At 46.0% G+C, this 23,516-nt stretch overlaps 1 protein-coding gene across 10 annotated transcripts in view; it reads left to right on the top strand.

Moving 5' to 3' along the window:
- The window catches only part of SENP6 (SUMO specific peptidase 6), a 914,216-nt gene that overhangs the window by 48,437 nt on the left and 842,263 nt on the right, over positions 1-23,516 (top strand). For all 10 annotated transcript variants that reach the window (XM_069235653.1, XM_069235659.1, XM_069235655.1 and 7 more), the window contains one exon: positions 21,157-21,220. In XM_069235653.1, the coding sequence (XP_069091754.1) occupies positions 21,157-21,220 (64 nt within the window). Of the gene's footprint in view, positions 1-21,156; positions 21,221-23,516 lie in introns of those variants that run through there.

Here is a 23,516-nt window from a genome sequence, read left to right as displayed (position 1 = left end):
TGGCATGTTTACAGAGAGATCTGGTGTTGATGAGCATGCAGAGTGATGTGTGTGTGGAGGGTAGCATGGGAGGATGTTGCAGGAGAAGCAGCAGTAAGCACATGAGAAGGGTCCTGCCATGCGGGACGTCGTGGGGCAGGGGCAGTACTCAAATCTGCATCTCACATAACATATAAGGGACAGTGTCTGTAATTTCTGGTCTACAACGTGCTTAACCTCAATTCTTTATCAACCCCTTGATCACTCATTAGGGTCCCTCCTACAAGACCATTTTTTGCTGCCTGTTGTCAAAAGATCTCTTGTGGCCAACCCATTAACTAACATTGTCTGACTTTTTTGTTGCTGTTATTGGCTTGCTTCTTAGTTGATGGCATATCCTCCTTTTTATGCGTTTGTCCTTCTGATGAAGTAGCTTCTTTGCAATCCTTTTTGATCAGGTGCATTTTATTCCTCCACTGCTTACATTGAGACACCAACTTTTTCTTAGTTTCAGTGGTCTATGCGAGTACATGTTAGCGCTCTCGCTCTCTTTAATGTCCTTGCTCCACATCTCGTGCTTTTGTATTGCTCTATCTCCCATCAGCTTTTTGTCTTGCTCCATCGTTGCTCTCCCATCCTTCCGCATTCATTTGTTTTCTTTAGGTTTATTTTTTTCCCCACTTTTAGGCAGGGCCCAACATTGGCAATCTGCAGCCAGGCAACTCTTTCTTTTTAAAGTACTTTCATACAAGTAACGTTTTTTAAATATAATTTTGTAACTTTACCTTTCCAAAAGCATTCTGAGAGCATTGTAAATAATGTTCTTATTAACCTTTGGACAGAGACGCTGTGGGACTCTGGAATTCTAGAATTTAAAACACACTATACTGGTATTTTAGTGTTTCAGTATGTCATTTAGCAGTATTTTTAAAAGAAGTCTAAGGTGCGCAAGTTTAGAGATAACCTGGTAGCAGTTCTATCTAAAAAGTTAAGTGAAACTTCTTCTCTGATAAAGCAACTTTCAACTGTTTTTTAGACCCTGCGCTCTCGCATCTTGATAGTGGCAATGTCCTACAACACTGTCTCCCTGAATCCACACTAGCCCCACTTAAAACCTTCCAGCATGCCTCTAAGCCAGAGAAACAAGACATCACCCACCCACGTATTCCATTTTGGGAACGGTTTCACAACACATTTGAGTATTTCTTAATGTCAAGTCTAGTTAAATCCAAAGAAATTAATTTCTAAATGAGAAACTTTTTTTTTTTTTCCTTGCATGCTTACTTGGGCTGGTTTTTCCTATGACCAATGGGAAATGTTTTTCTTCAAAATTTAACCTCAGACATCAGCATCATAATGGAAATAGGGTTCGTTTTGCAGGAATTTGGTTCTCTTGATTATTTCTTTTTTTGCCTTGTTGAGTATATTTGGTAGTTACCTGCTCTTAATTTTGCATTCCATACTGTGCTGTTCGTCCTCTGGAATGTGTTTTTTTTTTAATATTGCCTTTTTACATTCAAATCCATATTTTCTGAGGAAATTACTCTAGTTGCTACATTGATGCTTTTATTATTTATTATGGCTGCAGCAATTACCATCATCACAGCTGTTGCAGCCTTTTCATTTTGTAGGACACAACTTGGGGCATCATTAAATGTACTGATGTTATTGGCAGCATATCTCTGCAGCATAATGTAGGTTTGAGGTGCAGATTTTCCTCCTAAAGGTTCGGGCTTTCTATCTGTGATGTGTAACACTAAAATTGGCGTGGCAAAAGAGCCCTCTCTATCTGCTAAGAGGTAATATTCATCTTCAATGAGGGTGCCCTAAACTGAGTTAGACTTTGCAGCGATTTCTGAATCCGTAATTTTCTGGAACTTCCATCAGAAAGCATCTCTTATTTTCATAAGTGGGCAATAAGGATAAGGTAGAAATAATGCTGAGAATCCCCATCAAAGAAGCATCAAATTCTCGATCATGTGTCTGCCTCGCACGCTTTAATGAAGCGCTCCACTGCTAAAATGGTGCAAAAGCACAAAATGTACTTCATCACTTTAAAAGCATTACATTGAGTAGGCTTTGCCAGAGTCATCTATTGCAACACCTGTGACATACCCTTAGACTTATTTTTTTTGTAAACAGATTTTATTGTCCGATATCACAACTTGTCACATCAAACAGTACACCAATATCATCACCAATGACATTCAATATTTAGACAACTACCTTCATTTAACAAGACATCTAACTTATAGTATTATTAACACCCCATCCTCCCTCCCAGTACCCGTTCCCAGCTCTCCCTGAGCCAGTGCCTCATTCATATTTGAGATTGTGTTTGTGGCTTCCTGCTCTCGGGTCGTTCACTTCAACCGTGGCATACCAGTATTGTTCTCATCCTAGCAGCTGATGGGTCAGGGAGTGTGAATTTCCCCCTGGGGTGGCAGGGGAGACCAGTAAGCCAGGTGTAAAAGCACCCTAGGACCTGTCCAGGGAGACATCAGGAGATCTAATGTTTAGTTCTTTCATGCTGTCTGCTAGGGCTTCCAATGCTCGTTCTACGTTTAGGGGTCTCAATCTTCTCTTAGGTTTTCTGAAGAGGGAGTGTCCTTCGTAAGTCACCCATTTCTCCAGCTCCCTATGCCACCTATCCTCACCTGGCCCTCTCTGATTTTTCCAATTCATCATGATTCCTCGCTTGGCTAGCCCATAAGCCAAATCCTGGAATCTGTTGGTCTCCTTTGTCTTGAACGTATGGGGAAACCATCCCGTTAGACAGTGGCCCATTGAGAATGGGATTTCCTTTTCTATGATCTCTGCTACAGTATGTGTAACATCTTCCCAGAATGTTCCCAAGGAAGGGCAACCCACAAAATATGCTTGAGTTCTGCCCCCACTTCTCCACATCGAGTGCAAGATGCCTCTGCTACCTGGAAATGCTTGTTTATCTTCCCCGGGGTCAGGTATGCTCTACGAAGTATTAAAATATGTATCAACTTAAATCTAGAATTTCTTGAGACTGATGGACTTCTGTCTAATATAGATTCTCATGCCTCTGCTGGAATTGAGGTGCCCAAGTCCTCTTCCCACTGGAGTTTTAGGGCATCCAAGGGAAGGGACACTCCAGTTTGTATTTTTTTTTATAGAGGAGTGTAACTACCCTAAAGGTACCCCAGGAGCCTGATATGTGTTGGCCAGCTGTTTGTGGCATAGGCTTGTCCAGGCCGGCTCCTCAAAGTTGTCTATTGGCTGTTACAACTGCCCCATACAGCAGAAAGGGCCCCCATTGTATGCCAAATTCAATTCTAAAGTCTTCGAATGGAAGCAGTGTTCCCTTTCTAAACTGGCTACCGATAGTCATCTCCCCTGCTTTGGCCCAAATGTCGAGGCCCTCCCAGTTACCCCTATGCGGCAACACACTCAGAAAAGATATGGGGAAGTCCCAGGAGTAAGGGACTCCCAAGTATCTTGTCCAGCACTGTGATCACTTTCAGTTCTGCTGCATTCTCGCCCGTGTGTCCTCCGTTCTCCCAATAAGATCTTTCAGTCTAGCTAAGGATGGAGTGAAGGGCCCCGCTGCCCCCCTCAGGATTCGTCCACTCCATTAGCCATTGGTTGAAAGACAGAAGTTGTGCAGCAAGATGGTAAGTTTCAAGGTTGGGGGCCTGCCAGTCCACCACTAGTTGACCGTCTCTGCAACTTGGGCAGGTCTACTGATCTCCTGCCTGTTCCCCAGAGGAAAGTAATAAAAAATGTATCTAATTCCCTAGAGATGGACCCGGGCATCCACACTGGAAGGACTGTAAAATAACATAGCAGTTGAGGCAAGACAATTATCTTCAGCAGAGCTGCTCTAGCGGCCAAGGACAGAGGCAGTGTTTGCCAGAACGCCATGGTTGTGTGAGTGGAGCGGATTGCATGTCCCACATTACTGTCCAGTCAATCGTTTTATATTTTGCCACCCAGGTATGTGAGGCAGCGCGGCTCCCAGATCAACAATCCCAAGTCAGTCAGAACTTTGCGCTCTGGCTTCATAGGAAAAGTTTTGGACTTCTGCCAGTTCACACTCAAGACCAACAGAAGCCGAAACTCAGCAGACGCCTGGCTCCCACCAGGTCGTCCTGCATGTTACCCAAAAAGATTATTAAATCATCTGCATATAAGGCGCTGCAATGCTGTGTATATCTCCCCCCTCCCCCCCTATATGCCTGACCTCCTCGTGCCACAGCCCCCAGTGGTTCCATGGCCAGACTGAACAGTAGCGGGGATAGGGGGCAACCTTACCCAGTGTCCCTCTCCACCGCCTATCGCACCAAGATCATTCGACCAGTGCGAACTCTGGCCATTAGGGTTGCATAAAGTAGCCGGACCCACACGCTATAATCTCCTTTGAGCCCCATCCTATGCATAACTTTATATAGAAAGCTCCATTCCAGGCTATTGAAAACCTTCTCAATGTCTACCGCCAGCACCCCTGCTGTGTGCTTACAAGGGAGGTCATTCATAATTGCTAGGAGCTGGCGGACGTTCGTAGCCGTGTTACAGCCTAGGATGAACCCTGCCTGGTCAGGATGGATCAGCTTGGACATGTAGGCGAGGAGCCACATTGCCAATATTTTGCTAAGAATCTTATAATCCAAATTCAGCGTGGGCAGGGCTTTTCACAGGCCATCGCCGTTTTATCAGGCTTTTATAATGGGACAATTAGTGTCTCTCGGGTCGTAGTTGGGAGCACTCCCTCTGATTTTGCGGCTTGGTACAAGGCTACAGGTTTTGGAGCCAAGAGGTCAGTGTATGGCATGGAACTCGATTGGGAACCCATCTGTGCCCGGCGTCTTTACCCTGGCAAAGTCTTTATAGCCTGTAATATCGCCGCAAGTGTCTCCTCCTCCTCCCCCTGTGATTATTGAGAGTCGCAGAGGATCCAGGAATGCCTGGATGGCCTCTGCATCATGGGGAGTGGTACTTTTATATAAGTGTTCGTAATACTGCCTAAAGTAGGCATTAATTTCAGTCGGCCTGTAAATGCTAGTCCCATCCGCAGTATGCATCTCCACTAATGTTGGGCCCCTTCGAGTTGGTGATGCAAGCCACTCCAGTAGTGTCCCCACCTTGTCCCTCTCAGCATGGGCCCGAGACCTATATATTTTATAATCAAAACAATTTCTATATGACTCACTACAGTCTCTTTCAACTCTAGAAGTCTTGACTTGGAGCTCTGAATGCCCAGGGTGTTTTTTTGTTTGTTTTCTCTTCTTCCCGCAATTCATCTTCTGCTTCTAGTGTTTCTTTCAATATTACTCGCCGTACTCTTACTCATTTTGCTATACATTTCCTCCCTCAGAACCACCTTGAAGGCGTTCCATTCTATAAGTGCATTGCTAGCTGTGTCAGTGTTTTCAGCGAAAAAATTGGCTATGTGTTGCCTTACTGCTGATTGATAGTGCGAGTCCTCTTTTGACTCAGGTTTAAACTTCCATGTTGGGATGCAGGCATTAATGCAGCACCAGGTCATATTTGTTAGTATCGGGTTATGGTCTGAAATAGTGCAAGCTAAATATTCTGACTCCTGTACCAGGGCAGTCATATCTGGGGTACAAAGAAAAGTGTCAAGATGTATGTGTAAGTCGTGTAGGGGAGAGAAATATGAATAATCGCGTCTGTTGAGGTATCCCTGATGCCCGGCATCAATCAACCCCAAACGACTGCAGAGTTGTGAAATGTCGAGCCACTCTAGTTATTGGGGAGTTCTGCCATGGAGGGTGGAAACGATCGATACTCGGTGGGCAACACGATTACAGTCGCCACCCATCACTGTTGATTGCATAAGCTGAGGGACTAACCGCTCTGAGAGCTTCCCAAAGAAAGCTCCCCGTTCTGTATTAGGTGCATACACATTCATTAACAACAAGTCTTCTAATCTTCCCCTCACCGCCACATACCTCCCGTCTGGGTCAATAAAACTTTCAATGTACCCCCACCCTTATCCAGATTAATGTTCCTCCGGCATAACCTGAGTAGGTTGTGAAATATACCTGGCCTCTCCATTGTCTCTGCAGTGCTCTCCCCTCTGCCGCTGTCAAATGAGTTTCCTGAAACATTGCTATATGTACACCCCTCCTCAGTTGGTTATAAAACACTTTATATCTTTTGGCCATTGTGTGTATTCCCCGAATGTTCCATGATATAATCTTGTAGGTTTCTAGTCTAGTCATACTCCCTCTGCTTGAGACTCTCAGCTTTAGAAGGAGCCGCCTACTTGCTTTTCGACTGAGGCCGTGGCTTTTTGGGATGTTGGGCCCTTGTCTTCCAGGGGCCAGGCGTCAATCCATTGCCACACTGCCTCAGATTGTGGAAAAATTGGGTTCTCTCAGGCGTCACCACACTGAGACGAGCCGGAAACAGCATGCCATAAGGGATCCCCATTTATCTTTGTTTTGCCTTGGCTTCTCTGAAGGTGGATCTTCGTTGTTGTGCTTCCTGCAAAAAAATCTGGGAATATTCGAACCACGCTATTGTGTACCCTAGAGTCTATTTTTCCGCCCTTGCTCCGGAATGTAGTATCTGCGCCTCCTCCCCCCCAGCCCTGTTTGTGCTATAACCGGTCTCTGGGGACAGCGGGGCTTGTGGAGGAGGGTGCAAGGGGACCCTATGTGCACTCTCAAGTGCGAAAAACCTTGATAGGACATCCCTTGCAGTGTAACTCAGAGCCCGCATTCGAGAAAATCTATCGATCTTTTTCCCTCTACTCGTTCTGGAAGCCCTGTTCTCCAGAGGTTATTGCGCCTGGACCTGTTTTCAGCATCTTCTGCTCTCCGTTCTAAAGTGTGAATTTTTTGTTCCAGCGTGCGCAGTTTTTTTTGGTCATGTCTGATTATGTTGGCATCACCTCCATGATGTTTTTCTCAGTCGTGGAGACCCTTTCTGCAAGGTGGCGGTAATCGTCCCTATGTCCCGGGGTTGGGCTTCGGGGTGTCCACTGGTGGGATGCTGTCATTTATGGGCCCTGGGGCACCAGTGTCCATATCCTCAACCATAGGTGCCAGTGAACCGATTTTGCTCTCTAGGGTTTTCTGCAAAGCAGTTATGGCTTGAAAAATGTCTTGGAGGGTATGTAGGAAGTTGGCTCTGTATGCACTATTTCAAAGTAAGGAATAGTATGCACAGAGTCCAAGGGTTCCCCTTAGAGGTAAGATAGTGGCAAAAATAGATAATACTAATGCTCTATTTTGTGGTAGTGTGGTCGAGCAGTAGGCTTATCCAAGGAGTAGTGTTAAGCATTTGTTGTACATACACACAGGCAATAAATGAGGAACACACACTCAGAGACAATTCCAGGCCAAAAGGTTTTGTTATAGAAAAATATATTTTCTTAGTTTATTTTAAGAACCACAGGTTCAAATTCTACATGTAATATCTCATTTGACAGGTATTGCAGGTAAGTACTTTAGGAACTTTGAATAATCACAATAGCATATATACTTTTTACATAAAACACATATAGCTATTTCAAAAGTGGACACAGTGCAATTTTCCACAGTTCCTAGGGGAGGTAAGTTATTGTTAGTTCTTGCAGGTAAGTAAACCACCTACGGGGTTCAAATTGGGGTCCAAGGTAGCCCACCGTTGGGGGTTCAGAGCAACCCCAAAGTTACCACACCAGCAGCTCAGGGCCGGTCAGGTGCAGAGTTCAAAGTGGTGCCCAAAACACATAGGCTTCAATGGAGAGGGGGGTGCCCCGTTCCAGTCTGCCAGCAGATAAGTTCCCGCGTCTTCGGATCATCTTCGGGTATCTCTAAGATGCCCTCTGTGTGCATTTTTTACTAAATCCCACACTGGCATCAGTGTGGGTTTATTATTCTGAGAAGTTTGATACTAAACTTCCCAGTATTCAGTGTAGCCATTATGGTGCTGTGGAGTTCGTGTTTGACAGACTCCCAGACCATATACTCTTATGGCTACCCTGCACTTACAATGTCTAAGGTTTTGCTTAGACACTGTAGGGGCATAGTGTTCATGCACCTATGCCCTCACCTGTGGTATAGTGCACCCTGCCTTAGGGCTGTAAGGCCTGTTAGAGGGGTGACTTACCTATGCCATAGGCAGTGTGAGGTTGGCATGGCACCCTGAGGGGAGTGCCATGTCGACTTAGTCATTTTCTCCCCACCAGCACACACAAGCTGGCAAGCAGTGTGTCTGTGCTGAGTGAGGGAGTCCCTAGGGTGGCATAAGACATGCTGCAGCCCTTAGAGACCTTCCCTGGCATCAGGGCCCTTGGTACCAGGGGTACCAGTTACAAGGGACTTGCCAGGGTTGTGCCAATTGTGGAGACAATGGTACATTTTAGGTGAAAGAACACTGGTGCTGGGGCCTGGTTAGCAGGGTCCCAGCACACTTCTCAGACAAGTCAGCATCAGTATCAGGCAAAAAGTGGGGGGTAACTGCAACAGGGAGCAATTTCTTTACAGGGTAGGATCCCTAGTGTATTCCTTAGCACGCAGCTGTGAGTTGTCTTGTTGCAGTGTTGAAGAGTCCTCCATGTCCACCCCCCCCCCCTCATCTTAGGGTATTTCTTGCATCAAACTTTCCCCATCAAAGGCATATCTGAAAGGACCAGACAGTGGAAGACTGTGTTCCTTGATTGTTCAAAAGCACTCCACTAAGTTGGGTGGTCCTGTAGCTTCTTTTGCCAGGGGCAGCAGGCATTCATAGTAGGGGGGCTGAGAGATCAGCCTCCCTGCAGAGGAGTATTCCTTGTAAATGTAGCCCACCTCAGCGTCGCTGCCAGAGGAGTACTCTATACCCGTGTCTGGTATGGGTGGCACCAAACACGCCCTGTGCTGACAGGGGTTAACTCTGATCGGTAAGCCAATCCACACCCCTCCTCCCAACCCTCCGTCCTCCGCTGTGACCCTGCTCTGGGTAGAAGTTTGCCTCCTCTTAATGTCTTTGGCGCTGTTGTGCCCTCCCTATCGTAGGCCTACAATGGATATTGCTGTTCAGCCGCATACCTAACCAGTAAATGCAGACCTCATCTTTGCCACCGGGAACTGTAGCTCTCCTTAGTTTCTGACCGCTGACCATTGCGGTGTTCTCACGCGATTGCGGTCATCATGCCAGGCCCAGCGCTTCCGCAGCCCTCACCTGGAACGGATAACTTGGATGATTGCGCAGCCCCCTCTCCGACCCCTGTATGTGCTAGTCCACCTGGGCCTCACACCTGTCTCTTCTCGCCCCAGCTGCTTCCTCTCGTTCTCGCCGGCCTTTACCTTCTGCACAGCTGCCTTCGTTCTCATGGGCAGCTGTGTGTCTTTGTCCTAACTGGGGTTCAACTGGTCAGCATTGCTCTGGGCTCCTTGGAGGCCGTCCTAATTCCCTGCCAGGGCTGTAAGGGCCTGGTCGTCGTTCTCTCCTGCGCCCAGGCACTGGCTTCTTATGCAGTTACGGCCACCATCTTACTCCAACGGGAGAGCGGCCCGCCGGGGAACTATCCCCCACACAGCCAATATCGGGCTACCCAGCGTCCACAGGATTTATTTTAGGGCATCAGCTTTAACATGGAGGCCCTGGGGGATCAATCTGCAATCAGGATGGCATAGTATGAGGGTCCATGGCGGGAGCCTCACAGAACAGCTGCTGCCTCCATCGCTGGTAAGCCACGTGCAAGAAAATGGCTCCTTGGCATTGTTTCCCCCTGACTTTTTGCTTTTTTGCTGATGCCATTTATGATTGAAAGTGTGCTGAGACCCTGCTAACCAGGCCCCAGCACCAGTGTTCTTTCCCTAAACTGTACCTTTGCTTCCACAATTGGCACAGCCCTGGCATCCAGGTAAGTCCCTTGTAAATGGTACCCCTGGTACCAATGGCCCTGATGCCAGGGAAGGTCTCTAAGGGCTGCAGCATGTCTTATGCTCCCTGGGGACCCCTCTAGCAGGCCTTACAGCCCTAAGGCAGGGTGCACTATACCACAGGTGAGGGCATATGTGCAAGAGCACTATGCCCCTACAGTGTCTAAGCAAAACCTTAGACATTGTAAGTGCAGGGTAGCCATGAAGAGTTTATGGTCTGGGAGTTTGGCAAACACTAACTCCACAGTTCCATAATGGCTAAACTGAAATCTGGGAAGTTTGGTATCAAACCTCTCAGCACAATACATGCACACTGATGCCAGTGTGGAATTTATTGTAAAATACACCCAGAGGTCATCTTAGAGATGCCCCCTGAATACCAGTCCGACTCCTAGTGCTAGGCTGACCAGTTTCTGCCAGCCTGCCACAACCAGACGAGTTGCTGGCCACATGGGGAGAGTGCTTTTGTCACTCTGTGTGGCCAGGAACAAAGCCTGTACTGTGTGGAGGTGCTTCTCACCTCCCCCTGCAGGAACTGTAACACCAGGCGGTGAGCCTCAAAGGCTCATGCCTTTTGTTACAGCACCCCAGGGCATCCCAGCTAGTGGAGTTGCCTGCCCTTCCGGCCACTGCCCCCCACTTTTGGCGGCAAGGCTTGAGGAGATAATGAGAAAAACAAGGAGGAGTCACCCACCAGTCAGGACAGCCCCTAAGGTGTCCTGAGCTGAGGTGACCCCTGCCTTGTGAAATCCTCCATCTTGAGATTGGAGCATTCCCCCAATAGGATGAGGGATGTGCCCCCCTCCCATCAGGGAGGAGGCACAAAGAAGGTGTAGCAATCCTTTCAGGACAGTAGCCGTTGGCTACTGCCCCCCAGACCTAAACACACCCCTAAATTTAGTATTTAGGAGCACCCAAGAACCCAGGAAATCAGATTCCTGCAACCCGAAACAGGAAGAAGTACTGCTGACCTGAAAGCCCTGCAGAGACGACGGAGACAACAACTGCTTTGGCCCCAGTCCCTGCCTGTCTCCTGACTCGAAGAAAACTGCAAAAGTGACGTATCCGATAGGGACCAGCGACCTCTGAAGCCTCAGAGGACTGCCCTGAACCAAAGGACCAAGAAACTCCAGTGAGCAGAGGCTCTGCTCAACCACAGCAACATCTTTTGCAATAAAGAAGCAACTTTTAAAGACTTCACTCTTCCCGCAGGAAGTGTGAGACTTCACCCGATGCCCCCAGCTCTGGCTCCAGAGAACCAAAACTACAGGGAGGACTCCCAGGTGACTGCGACCTCGTGAGTAACCCGAGACGACCCCCCTGGACCCCCACAGCGACGCATGCAGAGAGAATCCAGAGGCTCCCCCTGACCGTGACTGTCTGTAACAAGGAACCTGACTCCTGGACCAAGCACTGCACCCGCAGCCCCCAGGAACAGAAGGAACTGTACCTCAGTGCAGGAGTGCCTCTGCCTAGCCCAGTCAGTGGCTGGCCCGAGAAGCCCCCCTGTGCCCTGCATGCACCGCTAGAGTGACCCCGGGTTCCTCCATTGATTCCAATACAAAACCTGACGCCTGCTTTGCACACTGCACCAGGCCGCTCCTGTGCCGCTGAGGGTGTGTTTTGTGTGCCTACTTTTGCCCCCCCCCCCCCCCCCCCCCCCACCCCCAGTGCTCTACAAAACCCCTGTGGTCTGCCTTCCGAAGACCCAGGTAGTTACCTGTAGGCAGACTGGAACGGAGCACCCCTGTTCTTTATAGGCGCCTACGTATTTTGGGCACCTCTTTGACCTCTGCACCTGACAGGCTCTGAGCTGCAGGTGTGGTTACTTTGGGGTTGCCTTGAACCCCCATAGGTGGGCTGTCTATGCCCAAGACCTTAGACTTGTAAGTGTCTTACCTCACAAACTAACCAATACTTATCTCACCCAGGAACTGTTGATTTTTGCAGTGTCCACTTTTAAAATAGCTTATTGCCATTTTTACTAAAACTGTGTATGCTATTGCTCTAATTCAAAGTTCCTAACTTACCTGTGTGGAGTACCTTGCATTTTATGTATTTACTTCAAATCTTGAACTTCTGGTTCAAAAATAAATTAAGAAAATATATTTTTCTATATAAAACCTATTGGCCTGGAGTTAACTCTTTGAGTGTGTGTTCCTCATTTATTGCCTGTGTGTGTACAACAAATGCTTAACACTACGCTCTGATAAGCCTACTGCTCGACCACACTACCACAAAATAGAGCATTAGAATTATCTAATTTTGCCGCTATCTTACCTCTAAGGGGAACCCTTTGACTCTGTGCACACTATCTCTTACTTTGAGATAGTATATACAGAGCCAACTTCCTACACCATGCCCCTGACTTACCTGTATTTTTGTGACCAATATGTTCAAGTGCATCTAATTCGAATAGTCATTCTATCAATCGAATCCCAACTTTGTGAACAAGTTCACATGTGAGAAAGACACAATAATATATGAGGTATTCTATATAGTATATATTTAATTGCGCATATTTAGAAAATAAATGTTACAGCTGTAAAATTTGCCTTTCAACATTTGCCATTTTTTAACTGTACTCAATTTTACCTCGAGCAGTTGAGTACAAAACAGAAAAACACCATTCAAGTTGATAAGAAAACATTTTTCTCGAATTCTTTCTTTTTCCATGGGGTGCACAAAACTACACACAGCACCTCAGTGATATCTGTTATATTAAACATTTCATGTTTCCAGCTGAGTTCAGGTTTCCTCCCTTGTGAAATGCTTCCGACTGAATAGAAAGCCAAATGGGATCTTTTAGAAAATAGTACAGACAAGCAAGCCATTCATTTCTTCCACAGTAATGTAGGCCTTCAACAGTAGTGAGACCTTTTGTCTTTAGGGTTCACAATACAATAATTAGCTTCAGGTTAGGCTGACATAATTTGTATTCATGTTTGCCACTCGCAGAATGTTTTGTTTGGTTGCAGATCCATACAGATCTTAGAAATTTAAAATCACTGTCCGGATACTTCTGTAAGTGTAAAGCCGTTGGCTAGTTGCCATCTCCTCCCCTGAGAGCATTACTATTCTGAATTATTCTACTATGCAAATAATGAATTGTGCTTGTATTAGGGAAGTGCTTTTATATCACATTTATGCCATTAGGGCCCACAATAGGCATACTTTTTTCAAAGGGAAGCTACATATGTTATAGCTGTCATCCATTTAGAGACATGTTTGTTGTTTTTTTTCTTTTTGTATTCATGTACTGCTCTGGTTGCATGATTGGAAAAAAGATTCCTAGTAATCCTATTCTTGATATTATCAACTCAGTCATCGTATCATCTGTCACGGTCATGTAGACATTAATAACAGTAACAGTTTCTTGTAGTGTGATGAAGTTCACTATGAGAGGGAGCATTTATAATATGTCAAGGATAATTACTTTGGGCAAGTATTTGGAGTTAGGGGTGTTTTCAGGGTTAGAGGGCAGTAGCCAATGGCTACTGCCACTGAGGATGGCTACACCCTCCTTGTGCTCACTCCACTTGGGGAGGGGAGCACATTCCTATCCCTACTGGCCCTGAACCTCCAAACCAAGATGGAGGATTCTGCAAGGAGGGGGTCATTCAGCTCTGGACACCTTAGGGGTGGTCCTGGCTGAGGTGGTGACTCCTCCTTGTTTTTCCTAATTATCCATCTGGATTTGCTGCCAAAAGTGGGGGCTTTGTCCGGGGGCTGGGCATCTCCAGTAGCTGGAGTGCCCTGGGGGATTGTAACAAAAAGCCTGAGCCTTTGAGTCTCACAGTTGGGTGTTACAGTTCCTGCAGGGGGGAGGTGTGAAGCACCTCCACCCAGTGCAGCCTTTTTCTGGCCCCAGAGTGCACAAAGGCTCTCACCCCAGGGGGTCAAACTCATCTGCTAGTGGCTGGCTGGCACAGAACAGTCAGTCCTACATTAGAGGATTGGGTAAAATACAGGGGGCATCTCTTAGATGCCCTGTGTGCATTTTTTAATGAATCCAACACTGGTATTAGAATGGGTTTATTATTCTGAGAAGTTTGATACCAAACTTCCCAGTATTCAGTGTAGCTATTATGGAGCTGTAGAAGAATGGACTTAGGCACTGTAGGGGCATATTGCTCAGGCAGCCATGCCCTTACCTGTGGTAGAGTGCACCCTGCCTTAGGGCTTTAAGCCCTGCTAGAGGGGCGACTTACCTATGCCACAGGCAGTGTTTTGTGTATATGGCACCCTGAGGGGGATGCCATGTCGACTTTGCCTTTTTCTCCCCACCAGCACACACAATCTGCAGTGGCAGTGTACACATGTTAGGTGAGTGGTCCCTTACGGTAGCACAACACATGCTGCAGCCCATAGGTACCTTCACAGGGCCCTTGGTACCACAGACAAGTCATTTTACAAAGGACTTATCTGTGTGCCAGGGGTGTGCCAGTTGTGGAAACAATGGTACATTTTTAGTAAAAGAACACGTGTGCTGGGGCCTGGTTAGCAGGGTCACAGCACACACTGTCAAGTCAGCATCAATATCAGACAAAAAGTGTGTGGGTGAGGTGGGTAACTGCAACAAGGGCCATTTACCTACACAAGCCCCACCGCTGGCCCCCTGCTCCTCCCCCTCCCCCCCAACAAGTTCAGGAGACTCAGCCAAACCTGGGAGAGTCTTCCTAGTCTGTCAGGTGAGGAAGAGCAGGGATACAGGCTGTTTTGTTGCATGGACTACTGTGCCTTACATCCTCCTGTCTAGGTCATTCCCTCTAGGGAATGAACCTAACTCAACAGTGATGGGACCCATTCTGAATTGCCTCTTGTTTGTGTTTTTAGTGTCTTCACCTATTTGTTTTTATTTTGGGGTTAGAGGTATGCATCTCTGCTAATCTTTCCTTAGCCGGGGTCACCCCTAGCTTACCCAAAGAGATTACCCACAGCTGGAGTAACCCCACCATGACCAACAGGGTCAGGGGGCCTAACTTGCTATTAAGCATGGGGTCAGACCACCATGTCAAGGACAGTGCAGCCATAAAGGCTAAGACCCAGCAGAGGCCACTGACAGCCGTCCGTGCCCAGAACCACACCTTTAGCTCTTCACCAACAAGGGAAGGGGCTAAGTTACAGACTTCTTTGGGTTCAGGGTACCTGTCTGCTGTGGTAGAGTGGGGGGTTGCTACTTCTTGTAGTAAACACCCTTCTTTCACTCTTTCTTCTGTTAGCTGAAGAGCCACCCACTCATGCTTAACAGTTGCCTGACTAATCAGGACTTCTTGTGGGTCAGGTGGGACTTTATCAGTGCCACTTTTGGAGTTTTTCCCTATTGGAGCAGAATCTCCTGGGCTTACTGGAACCTTGGCTAATGTTTATCCACCTTTCCAGCACCGGTTTATTTTATTTTTTTCTCTTCTGGGGCCTACCTTCAGAGACTGCAGGGGCATTACCTCCAGAATCCTTGGGAGAGGGCTGGTACTGGACCAGTTCCTCTTTGGGGCTCTGACTAACCTCTGGGTAGTAACTTCCAAGGAGACAATCAAGGGGGAGGTCTGTACTGACTACCACCCTTCTCCAGCTAAAAATCCCACCCACTTCTAGGGGCACTAAAGCCACAGGCCTAATAGTGACCTTGTATAGGCTAAACCTTACTCTGGCAGTCTCACCTGGGATGTACTGGTACAAGAGCACCAGCCTGTCAGTCACAATAGTGAAAGTGGCACAAGTGTCTCTGAGGGCACCACCAGTAGGTGGTGGAAGTGTCTACTTCCCTCTGGAATCTCCAGCACACCTGTTGGGCCCATTTTCCAGTTTAAGGCTATGAGGACCTCCTCATCTGAGGATTCATTCCCAATGGCTACACTAGTCACCTCTGGGGTTTTGCTAGGTGGTTTGTTTTTGGGACAAGAAGTGTCCTTGGTGTGATGCCCTGTATGTCTACAGTTGTGGCACCATGCCTTAGTGGCATCCCAGTTCTTACCCTGTACCCACCTTTGTTTTGGGATGTGTCTTGGGGCCCACCCACCTGGAAAGGTTTTTGAGGGCCTACAGATGACTCTTTCTTTACTTCTAGGAGTGTCACCCACTTTCTCCTGGGCAGGCTTTGTAGCCCCTTTCTTTTGGTCACTCCCATGGAAGTCTTGGTTACCCTAGTCTTGACCCAGTGGTCTGCCTTCTTTCCCAATTATTGGGGAGAAATTGGACCTAGGTCTACCAGATATTGATGCAACTTTTCATTGAAGCAGTTACTTAAAATGTGTTCTTTCATAAACAAATTAGGAAGGCGATTATAGTCATGCACTTCAATTCCAGTTACCCAATCATCCATTGTTTTGACTGAGTAGTCTACAAAATCAACCGAGGACTGCATCAAAGTTTTGTGAGTACCCCTGAATCCAAAGCCCGTAATCAGGGTATCCTTCATGAGGTCATAGGTTTCAGCATCTGCACCATTGAGTTTGAGGAGCCTATCCCTACACTTACCAGTAAACAGTTCCCAAGGGAGAGCTGCCCAATGAGACTTTTTTTTAATCTTCTGGTTCCACAGGCCCTCTCAAAGGCTATGAACCACTTAGTGATGTTCTCACCATCCTCATATTTGGGGATAATACCTTCAGGGATTTTTGGGGTGTCAGAATACTCTCTGTCCCTAGTTATTTTGTTGCTGCCACCATTTATGGGTTCTAAACCCATTTCCTTTCTCTCCCTTTATATAGCCACAAGCTGTTTCTCCAAAGATAAACTTTTGGCCATCTTTGCTAAAAGGATGTCCTCTTAATTGAGTGGAAGATCCAGATCCTGTGAGTACGCTCTTTGGAGACAGGAATCTTTGAACCCTGGTCTCCCTAGTTAGGTTAGGAGGGAAGAGCTATTCCTCCTGATCCCCAGCTTCTTCCCCATCTGAGGAGAGGTCTTCCTCCTCAGTGGGGAGGTCCATTATATTCTCTGCCAAGAGCTCCTGGAGCTTGACCTTGGTAGGGTTGGAACCGGTTTTGATTTTCTTGAGGCTGCTGAGATTCCTTAACACTCATCTGAAAACACAGGTAAGTGGTGAGGTTGAGTTCCATCACCATGTCTTCTGAGCTATTCATTTTGGGCCAGATGTAGCAATTTCGGAGATTGCGACTCGGAAATTGCGAGTCTGTCCGACTCGCAATTTCCGAGTCGCAATCTCGGATGCAGAACGGTGTCTCAGACACCGTCTGCGACTCGCTATGGGGTCGCAAAGACCCACCTCTTCAATATTCATGAGGTGGGTCGCATTTTGCAACCCCATAGCGAGTCCCTGCACTCACAGGGATGGTGGCCTGCTGAAGTCAGCAGAACTCCATGTCTGTGACTGCTTTTTAAATAAAGCAGTTTTTTTTCTCCATTTTGCAGCACGTTTTCCTTAAAGGAAAACCAGTTGCAAAATGAAAAAAATACCGAAACCATTTGGTTTCTTTTTTTCAGAGTAGGCAGTGGTCTGAAAAAATATTTTTGTCGACATTCACAAAGGGGAAGGTGTCCCCTGGGGACCCCTTCCCTATTGCGAATGAGTTACCACCAGTGTGACACTGGTGGTAACTGCGAGTTGCTTTGCGACCGCATTCCCGGTCACAAAGCAATTCTGAATTGCGATGCTAGTCGCAAATAGGAAGGGAACACCCCTTCCTATTTGCGAGTCGCATTCCCAAATTGCGAGTCGGTACCGACTCGCAATTTGGGAATGAGCATCGCGTTAGGCGTTTGCATGGCGCAAACTGCGATTTTCGCAGTTTGCGACATGCAAACGGCTTGCTACATCTGGCCCTCTGTTTCTAAAGTTGGGGATTACTTTTAGGAACTAAAACTACTTCTAGTTACTAATCTCTAACTTACAATGATGTTTAAATCTAAAAAGAAATGCTAAGGTGACTTAACCAAGGCCCTAGCAGGACTTTTAAAGATTTAGAAAAAATAGTAATATTCAAAAATGAGTTTTCTAAAGGCAATTTTGGAATTTAGTCATGTGATCAGCTATTGGCTGAGTAGTCCAGCAAGTGCAAAGTCTTAGACTCCAACGCTGATCCACCAATGTAGGAAGCTGGCTCTGTGTATATTATATCAAAATGAGATATAGTGTACACAGATTCCAGGGGTTCCCCATGACGCTTGACAGAGGCAATAATAGATAATACTAACGCTCTATTTGTGGTAGTGTGGTTGAGCAGTTAGGCTTATCAGAGGGGTAGCGTTAAGCATTTGTTGTAAACACACAAGCAATAGAAGAAACACACACTCAATGACTTAACTCCAAACCAATAGGATTCTATATAGAAAAATATATTTGTTACTTTATTACTAGAACCACAAGACTCAGTTCAGAAGTCAATACTGTTGCAGGTAAGTACTTAGCATAGACATCACTGTAACTTTGTTTTACTTAAGTCAAGTAAACAGTTATTAAGAAAATTGAGAATATCTATTTTAAAAGTGGACACTGCATTTTCAGAACAGTTCCTGGGGGAGGAAAATAAAGTACAGTTTTAGAGGTAAGTACGCGATTTGCAGTTCCAGTCTCTGGGTTATAGGTAGTCCACCGTTAGGGGTTCAAGTTAACCCCAAACATGGGGCCGGCCGGGTGCAGAGGTCAAAGTTGAGCAATTTTAACACTGGCTCCTATGGATACAAGGGGCACTCAGAATTCTGTCTACCAGCAGGTAAAGTAACCGCGGCTCAGATGGCAGACCATGGGGGATTAGAGGAGCACGGCAGGAGCCCCAAGTAGCCACCAATCCCACACCCTCAGCGGCACTGGGGCACCCGGGTCTGGTTTCTAGTGAAACTCTGAGGGGTCCCGAGGGTGTGTCTGGCACACCACTAGTCGGACAGGGAAGAGGGCTGCCTGTTGATCGTTGCTGCACTGAGTGTCGATTTCTCCAAGGCCTGGGGGCTGCAAGTGCAGTGGGACACTGGTGCTGGGACCTGGTTAGCTGGGTCCCAGCACACACTGTCGAGTCAGCATCAATATCAGACAAAAAGTGTTGGGGTGGGGGGTGGGGTTAACTGCAACAAGGGCCATTTTCCTACACTGAGCCAGACCTGAACTTGTTGACTTTAATTTTCCATTTCTGAGTCTCAAGCATAGTTGTTTTTCTTTTTTTTCCTGGTATTCGCATGGTTAGATTAGCATAAAATTAGTCCATACCTAGCCCTTTGCTGTGCCACATGAGTGCAAGTAATTCCCCTGCTTGAAAAGGAGATAGTTAAATTACAGGTGAAATTTGACTTTGCCAATGAGCATTCTTGTGGGTTCTAATTGGGAGGCTGATCTGTTAAATTTAAGATATCTAAGAGCGTAACCTTTTGGATAGATCTATATGTATAAACTGAATAGACATCCTTTGTGGTATTGAGCCAGTGCTTCTCAAAAGAATGCCCCTCCCATCATCTGATCACATTACCTGTGTCCTGTTGTATTGTGGGGTTTTAACCACGCCCACCGCACGCCCATCACTTTCACCCATAGGCTTGCCTTTCAAAAATCCTTGGTTATCATTGGCAAATGCTTTACATTTGTCCCTCCTTGGGGCGGTTTTGTTACTGCCTTGAAGACTGCCCCGTTACATGGATAATTGCACAATTGCCGATTCGTTTTACTGTGAGCTAACTTATTTTTTCCTTTTGTGTGTCTGCTTCGCGCTCATGGCGCTCTTGATTCGACTTGCTTATGTCAACTGTCTTACTTTTCATTTTCAGTTTATGTGGCTAGAAAAGTCCTATTAGGAATTTACAACACTAATAGCTCGAGCAAATGCGAGACCCAATGCATTGCACATGCTTGTTTACATTGGATGCAATATGTGACCTAATCAGTTACGTGTCCAAATATTTAGACATGTCTTCAGACTATTAATACGGATTTTGCCGTGCCTATTGGCGCTGTTCGGTGAATTGTGAGTTTTGAGGAGAAAGTAAATAGCAGGTATTAGAAATGGCTCCTTCCTTCCTATCTGTATTACCAGTTGTAATAGAGGTTTCAGTCAAGGTGTTTTAATTTAACTTACTATATTATTTAGTATGCCTCCGTAAGACATTGTTCCCTAAACATTATCACAACATTACCACCTTTGTCAGAAGGCATAATAAAGCCATCCTTACTAAGATAATTGACTGCTTTAAACACCAGTCGGGAAAGACCAGTATGGTCGTAATCCTGTCAGTAAACATATTGTTTCATTCATTCCAAATACATTTTTACAATTGTACTAGTGAATGAAACTTCAAACTAAGACCAAAAGGTACATTTTGAATTGACACCACTGCCAGTTCCAACAGGGGAATTGCTAATTTCATTGAGTACAGCATTTAATTTAATTGCTTCTTTAGTTCAATCTCTCTAGATCATCTTAATTAGGTAAAGGTTCTAAATCAATCATAAACAATTTACTGCTAGATAGGGCAATAGTTATACTTTGAAAGGAGTGTAGCTTCAACTGGAAATCATCCCGCAAGTGAACTTAAACAGGTCATGTTTTAGAAAGAAAATTTGTATTTGTGGAGGGGCAAAAAATAGAGGTTCCATATTTTTCTGCCTCTGTCATTCTTAGAATTCTTTTTAACCGGATCTTGTTCTTTTTTATGTGTGCCCTTTTCTACTTTCTTTTCCTTGGCCCCTCTGAGACCTAATCAAATGATTTGTCACCTCAGCTAAAAAAACAAACAAAAAAAAAAAACAGTTTTTCTAGTGCTGACTGGATAAACAAACAGTGCATCTTCATTTATTTACTGATTTCACTATTATACTGTCGGTCTATAGGTAGTGGACTTACCATATACTCTGATCTCACCCTTTATTTCCAAGGTCCTACCTTGCTCACAATTAATAATATTACTCCCACACCCAATTTCTCTTTGTACCACCATTGCCATCACCACCACAGATAAGATTGAGCACGTGTTTGAGACCTGTCTTTGGGAGGGGAATCCAGTTTTTGCCCTCCCCATCTCATGGGTCTTCTGCTCATTGTATTCCTCAAGAAGATTATGAAGTTTACTTCCACTAACTCCGGAAACTTGACTGCTGAGGACACTTGAGTGACTTTCTTTCAGAGCAACCCACCTGAGACTTCAACCTGCTTCTACCACTTGCTGCTTGCTGCTGCATCAGAATCTGTTCCAGCACTGTAACTTAACTGTTTATCACAATAAATTATGGCAACATAGGTTTCTGCAGCAAAGTTTTGCCCTCTGGAGAGTTGCACAGTTCATCCTCACTGGCCATTAACATTGCATTTCTCACAGACCTACCTACAGTATCTTTGGAATACCAGCCCAAAAGTGTAAAATGCATTCTATTTCTTTTACTTTTTAGTGAGCCAAGTTTGCTGAATATAGAAGAAAGCAGTGGATCAGACAGCCCATGTGAGGAACCAAAGGCAAGTATCAAATGCGACTAATGCCATGTTTAACTCAATATGTTGTAATATGTTTGATGGCATGTGCAGCTGTAGATACTCATGCTTTGCATAAGTCTGCCATCTAGTGTTGGGCTCGGATTGGTACAAGTTGTTTTTCTTTGAAGAAGATTTTCGAGTCATGAGATCAAGTGACTCCTCTCCGTGATACTGCGCATGGGCATCAAGTCCTTTTTTAGATTGTTTTCTCTCCATCGTTGGGTTTGGACAGGTTTCCTCTTGCCCAGGTGGCTCTTGGTTTGGTATCTTCTGAACTTTATTATAGCTTTCTATTTACGTTGGTATAGTTTTCGATCGCGTATTCTATACGTTTGATAGTCGATCTGGTTTCTGTTGTCTAGGTCGATGTAATGCCCTTAAGGGCATCCATGCCCTTCTCGGGCCTACTTCGACTAATTGTTGTCGAAGACTACTGGGCTGATAAAACAAACTCAGTTTTGGTTCTGTCCTCAGTGTCACTATGTTTCCCTACACTGATCAGCATTTGGTTTGTAATCTGTGCCGGTCTCCAGAACACAGAAGAAACCTGTGACGCCTGTAGATTTTCGATCAAAGAAGACTATCCGGGACCAAAGAGTGCGTCAATCAGAGATTGCCTCAACTCAACAGACGACACACCCGACATCTTTGGAGAAGAGCATGCGCAGGAAGAAGTAGGACAACGTGCAGCCTTGTCCATTAGAGAGACTGACTCGGATCGAGACACTGATGTCGACAGCCAGTCCATCCCACCGGCGCAGTAAGCGAGTACATCAGCCACATCACACCAAACAAAGACAATTAAAAAGACTCCTGCTTTCGTCATCGGTCCTCTGTTGCTCTCGGGCATTGGTCGGATTTGAAAAAAACATTCGGATGACCAACCTTCGGATTCGGGACCGAAGATAAAGACCGAAATGCTTTCAGCACCGACCAAACAGAAATCTACATCTGTTTCGGTATTGAGCCGAAAATCAGACATTCCCACCTCAGAGCCGAAAAATATTAACACAAGTTTCAAGGCTGACAATTTCGGTTCGGGTCAAGCATTCTGTGTCAATCTTTGGAACGGAAAACGGACAGCAGTAAGCATTCTCAGTTACTGAGGAGTCATCTGACATAGAACCTATACTGGGAATCATGGATGCTAAAGGGAGCAAACTTGGCATACAAAAGGGAACAAAAAGGATAATAGCCTCTCCTGTGACAATTAAGAGACAACTAACATTTCAAGAGATTTTAGACGCTGGGCCTCCACCTAAAATAGTCTCTTGTGAAAAGGAGAAGGAAAAGGCTACAGAACAGCCAACACCACCACGTTCTCCTTTCCTTCCTTTACTCCACCACCACCCCCACTTATATATTCTATCCAATTTCTCTCCACAAACATCTCAAATATCACCTCATAGATGACTTAAGTGATGTAGGCCCAAATGATCCTGATCCTATTCTCTAATTACCCAGCAAGGCCATCTCCCCCTGAAGATACCACTGCCTATAATAAAGGGATCCTACCCGGGAGCCTGTGGTCACACACACACACACACACAGACAGACAGACACAGACAGACAGACACAGACAGACAGACACAGACAGACAGACACAGACAGACAGACAGACAGACACAGACAGACACAGACAGACACAGACAGACACAGACAGACACAGACAGACACAGACAGACACAGACAGACAGACAGACACAGACAGACACAGACAGACACAGACACAGACACAGACACAGACACAGACACAGACACAGACAGACACAGACAGACACAGACACAGACAGACAGACACAGACAGACACAGACACAGACAGACAGACACAGACAGACACAGACACAGACAGACACAGACACAGACAGACAGACACAGACAGACACAGACAGACAGACACAGACAGACACAGACAGACAGACAGACACAGACAGACACAGACAGACAGACACAGACAGACAGACACAGACAGACACAGACAGACAGAGACAGACAGACAGAGACAGACAGAGACAGACAGACAGACAGAGACAGACAGAGACAGACAGAGACAGACAGACAGACAGAGACAGAGACAGACAGAGACAGACAGAGACAGACAGAGACAGACAGAGACAGACAGAGACAGACAGAGACAGACAGAGACAGACAGAGACAGACAGAGACAGACAGACAGAGACAGACAGAGACAGACAGAGACAGACAGAGACAGACAGAGACAGACAGAGACAGACAGAGACAGACAGAGACAGACAGACACACACAGACAGACACACA

This window comes from Pleurodeles waltl, chromosome 5 (assembly GCF_031143425.1).
Source record: "Pleurodeles waltl isolate 20211129_DDA chromosome 5, aPleWal1.hap1.20221129, whole genome shotgun sequence".
Lineage (NCBI taxonomy): Eukaryota > Metazoa > Chordata > Amphibia > Caudata > Salamandridae > Pleurodeles > Pleurodeles waltl.
Note: the sequence above shows the minus strand (reverse complement) of the source record. Positions and strands in the feature narration are given on the sequence as shown.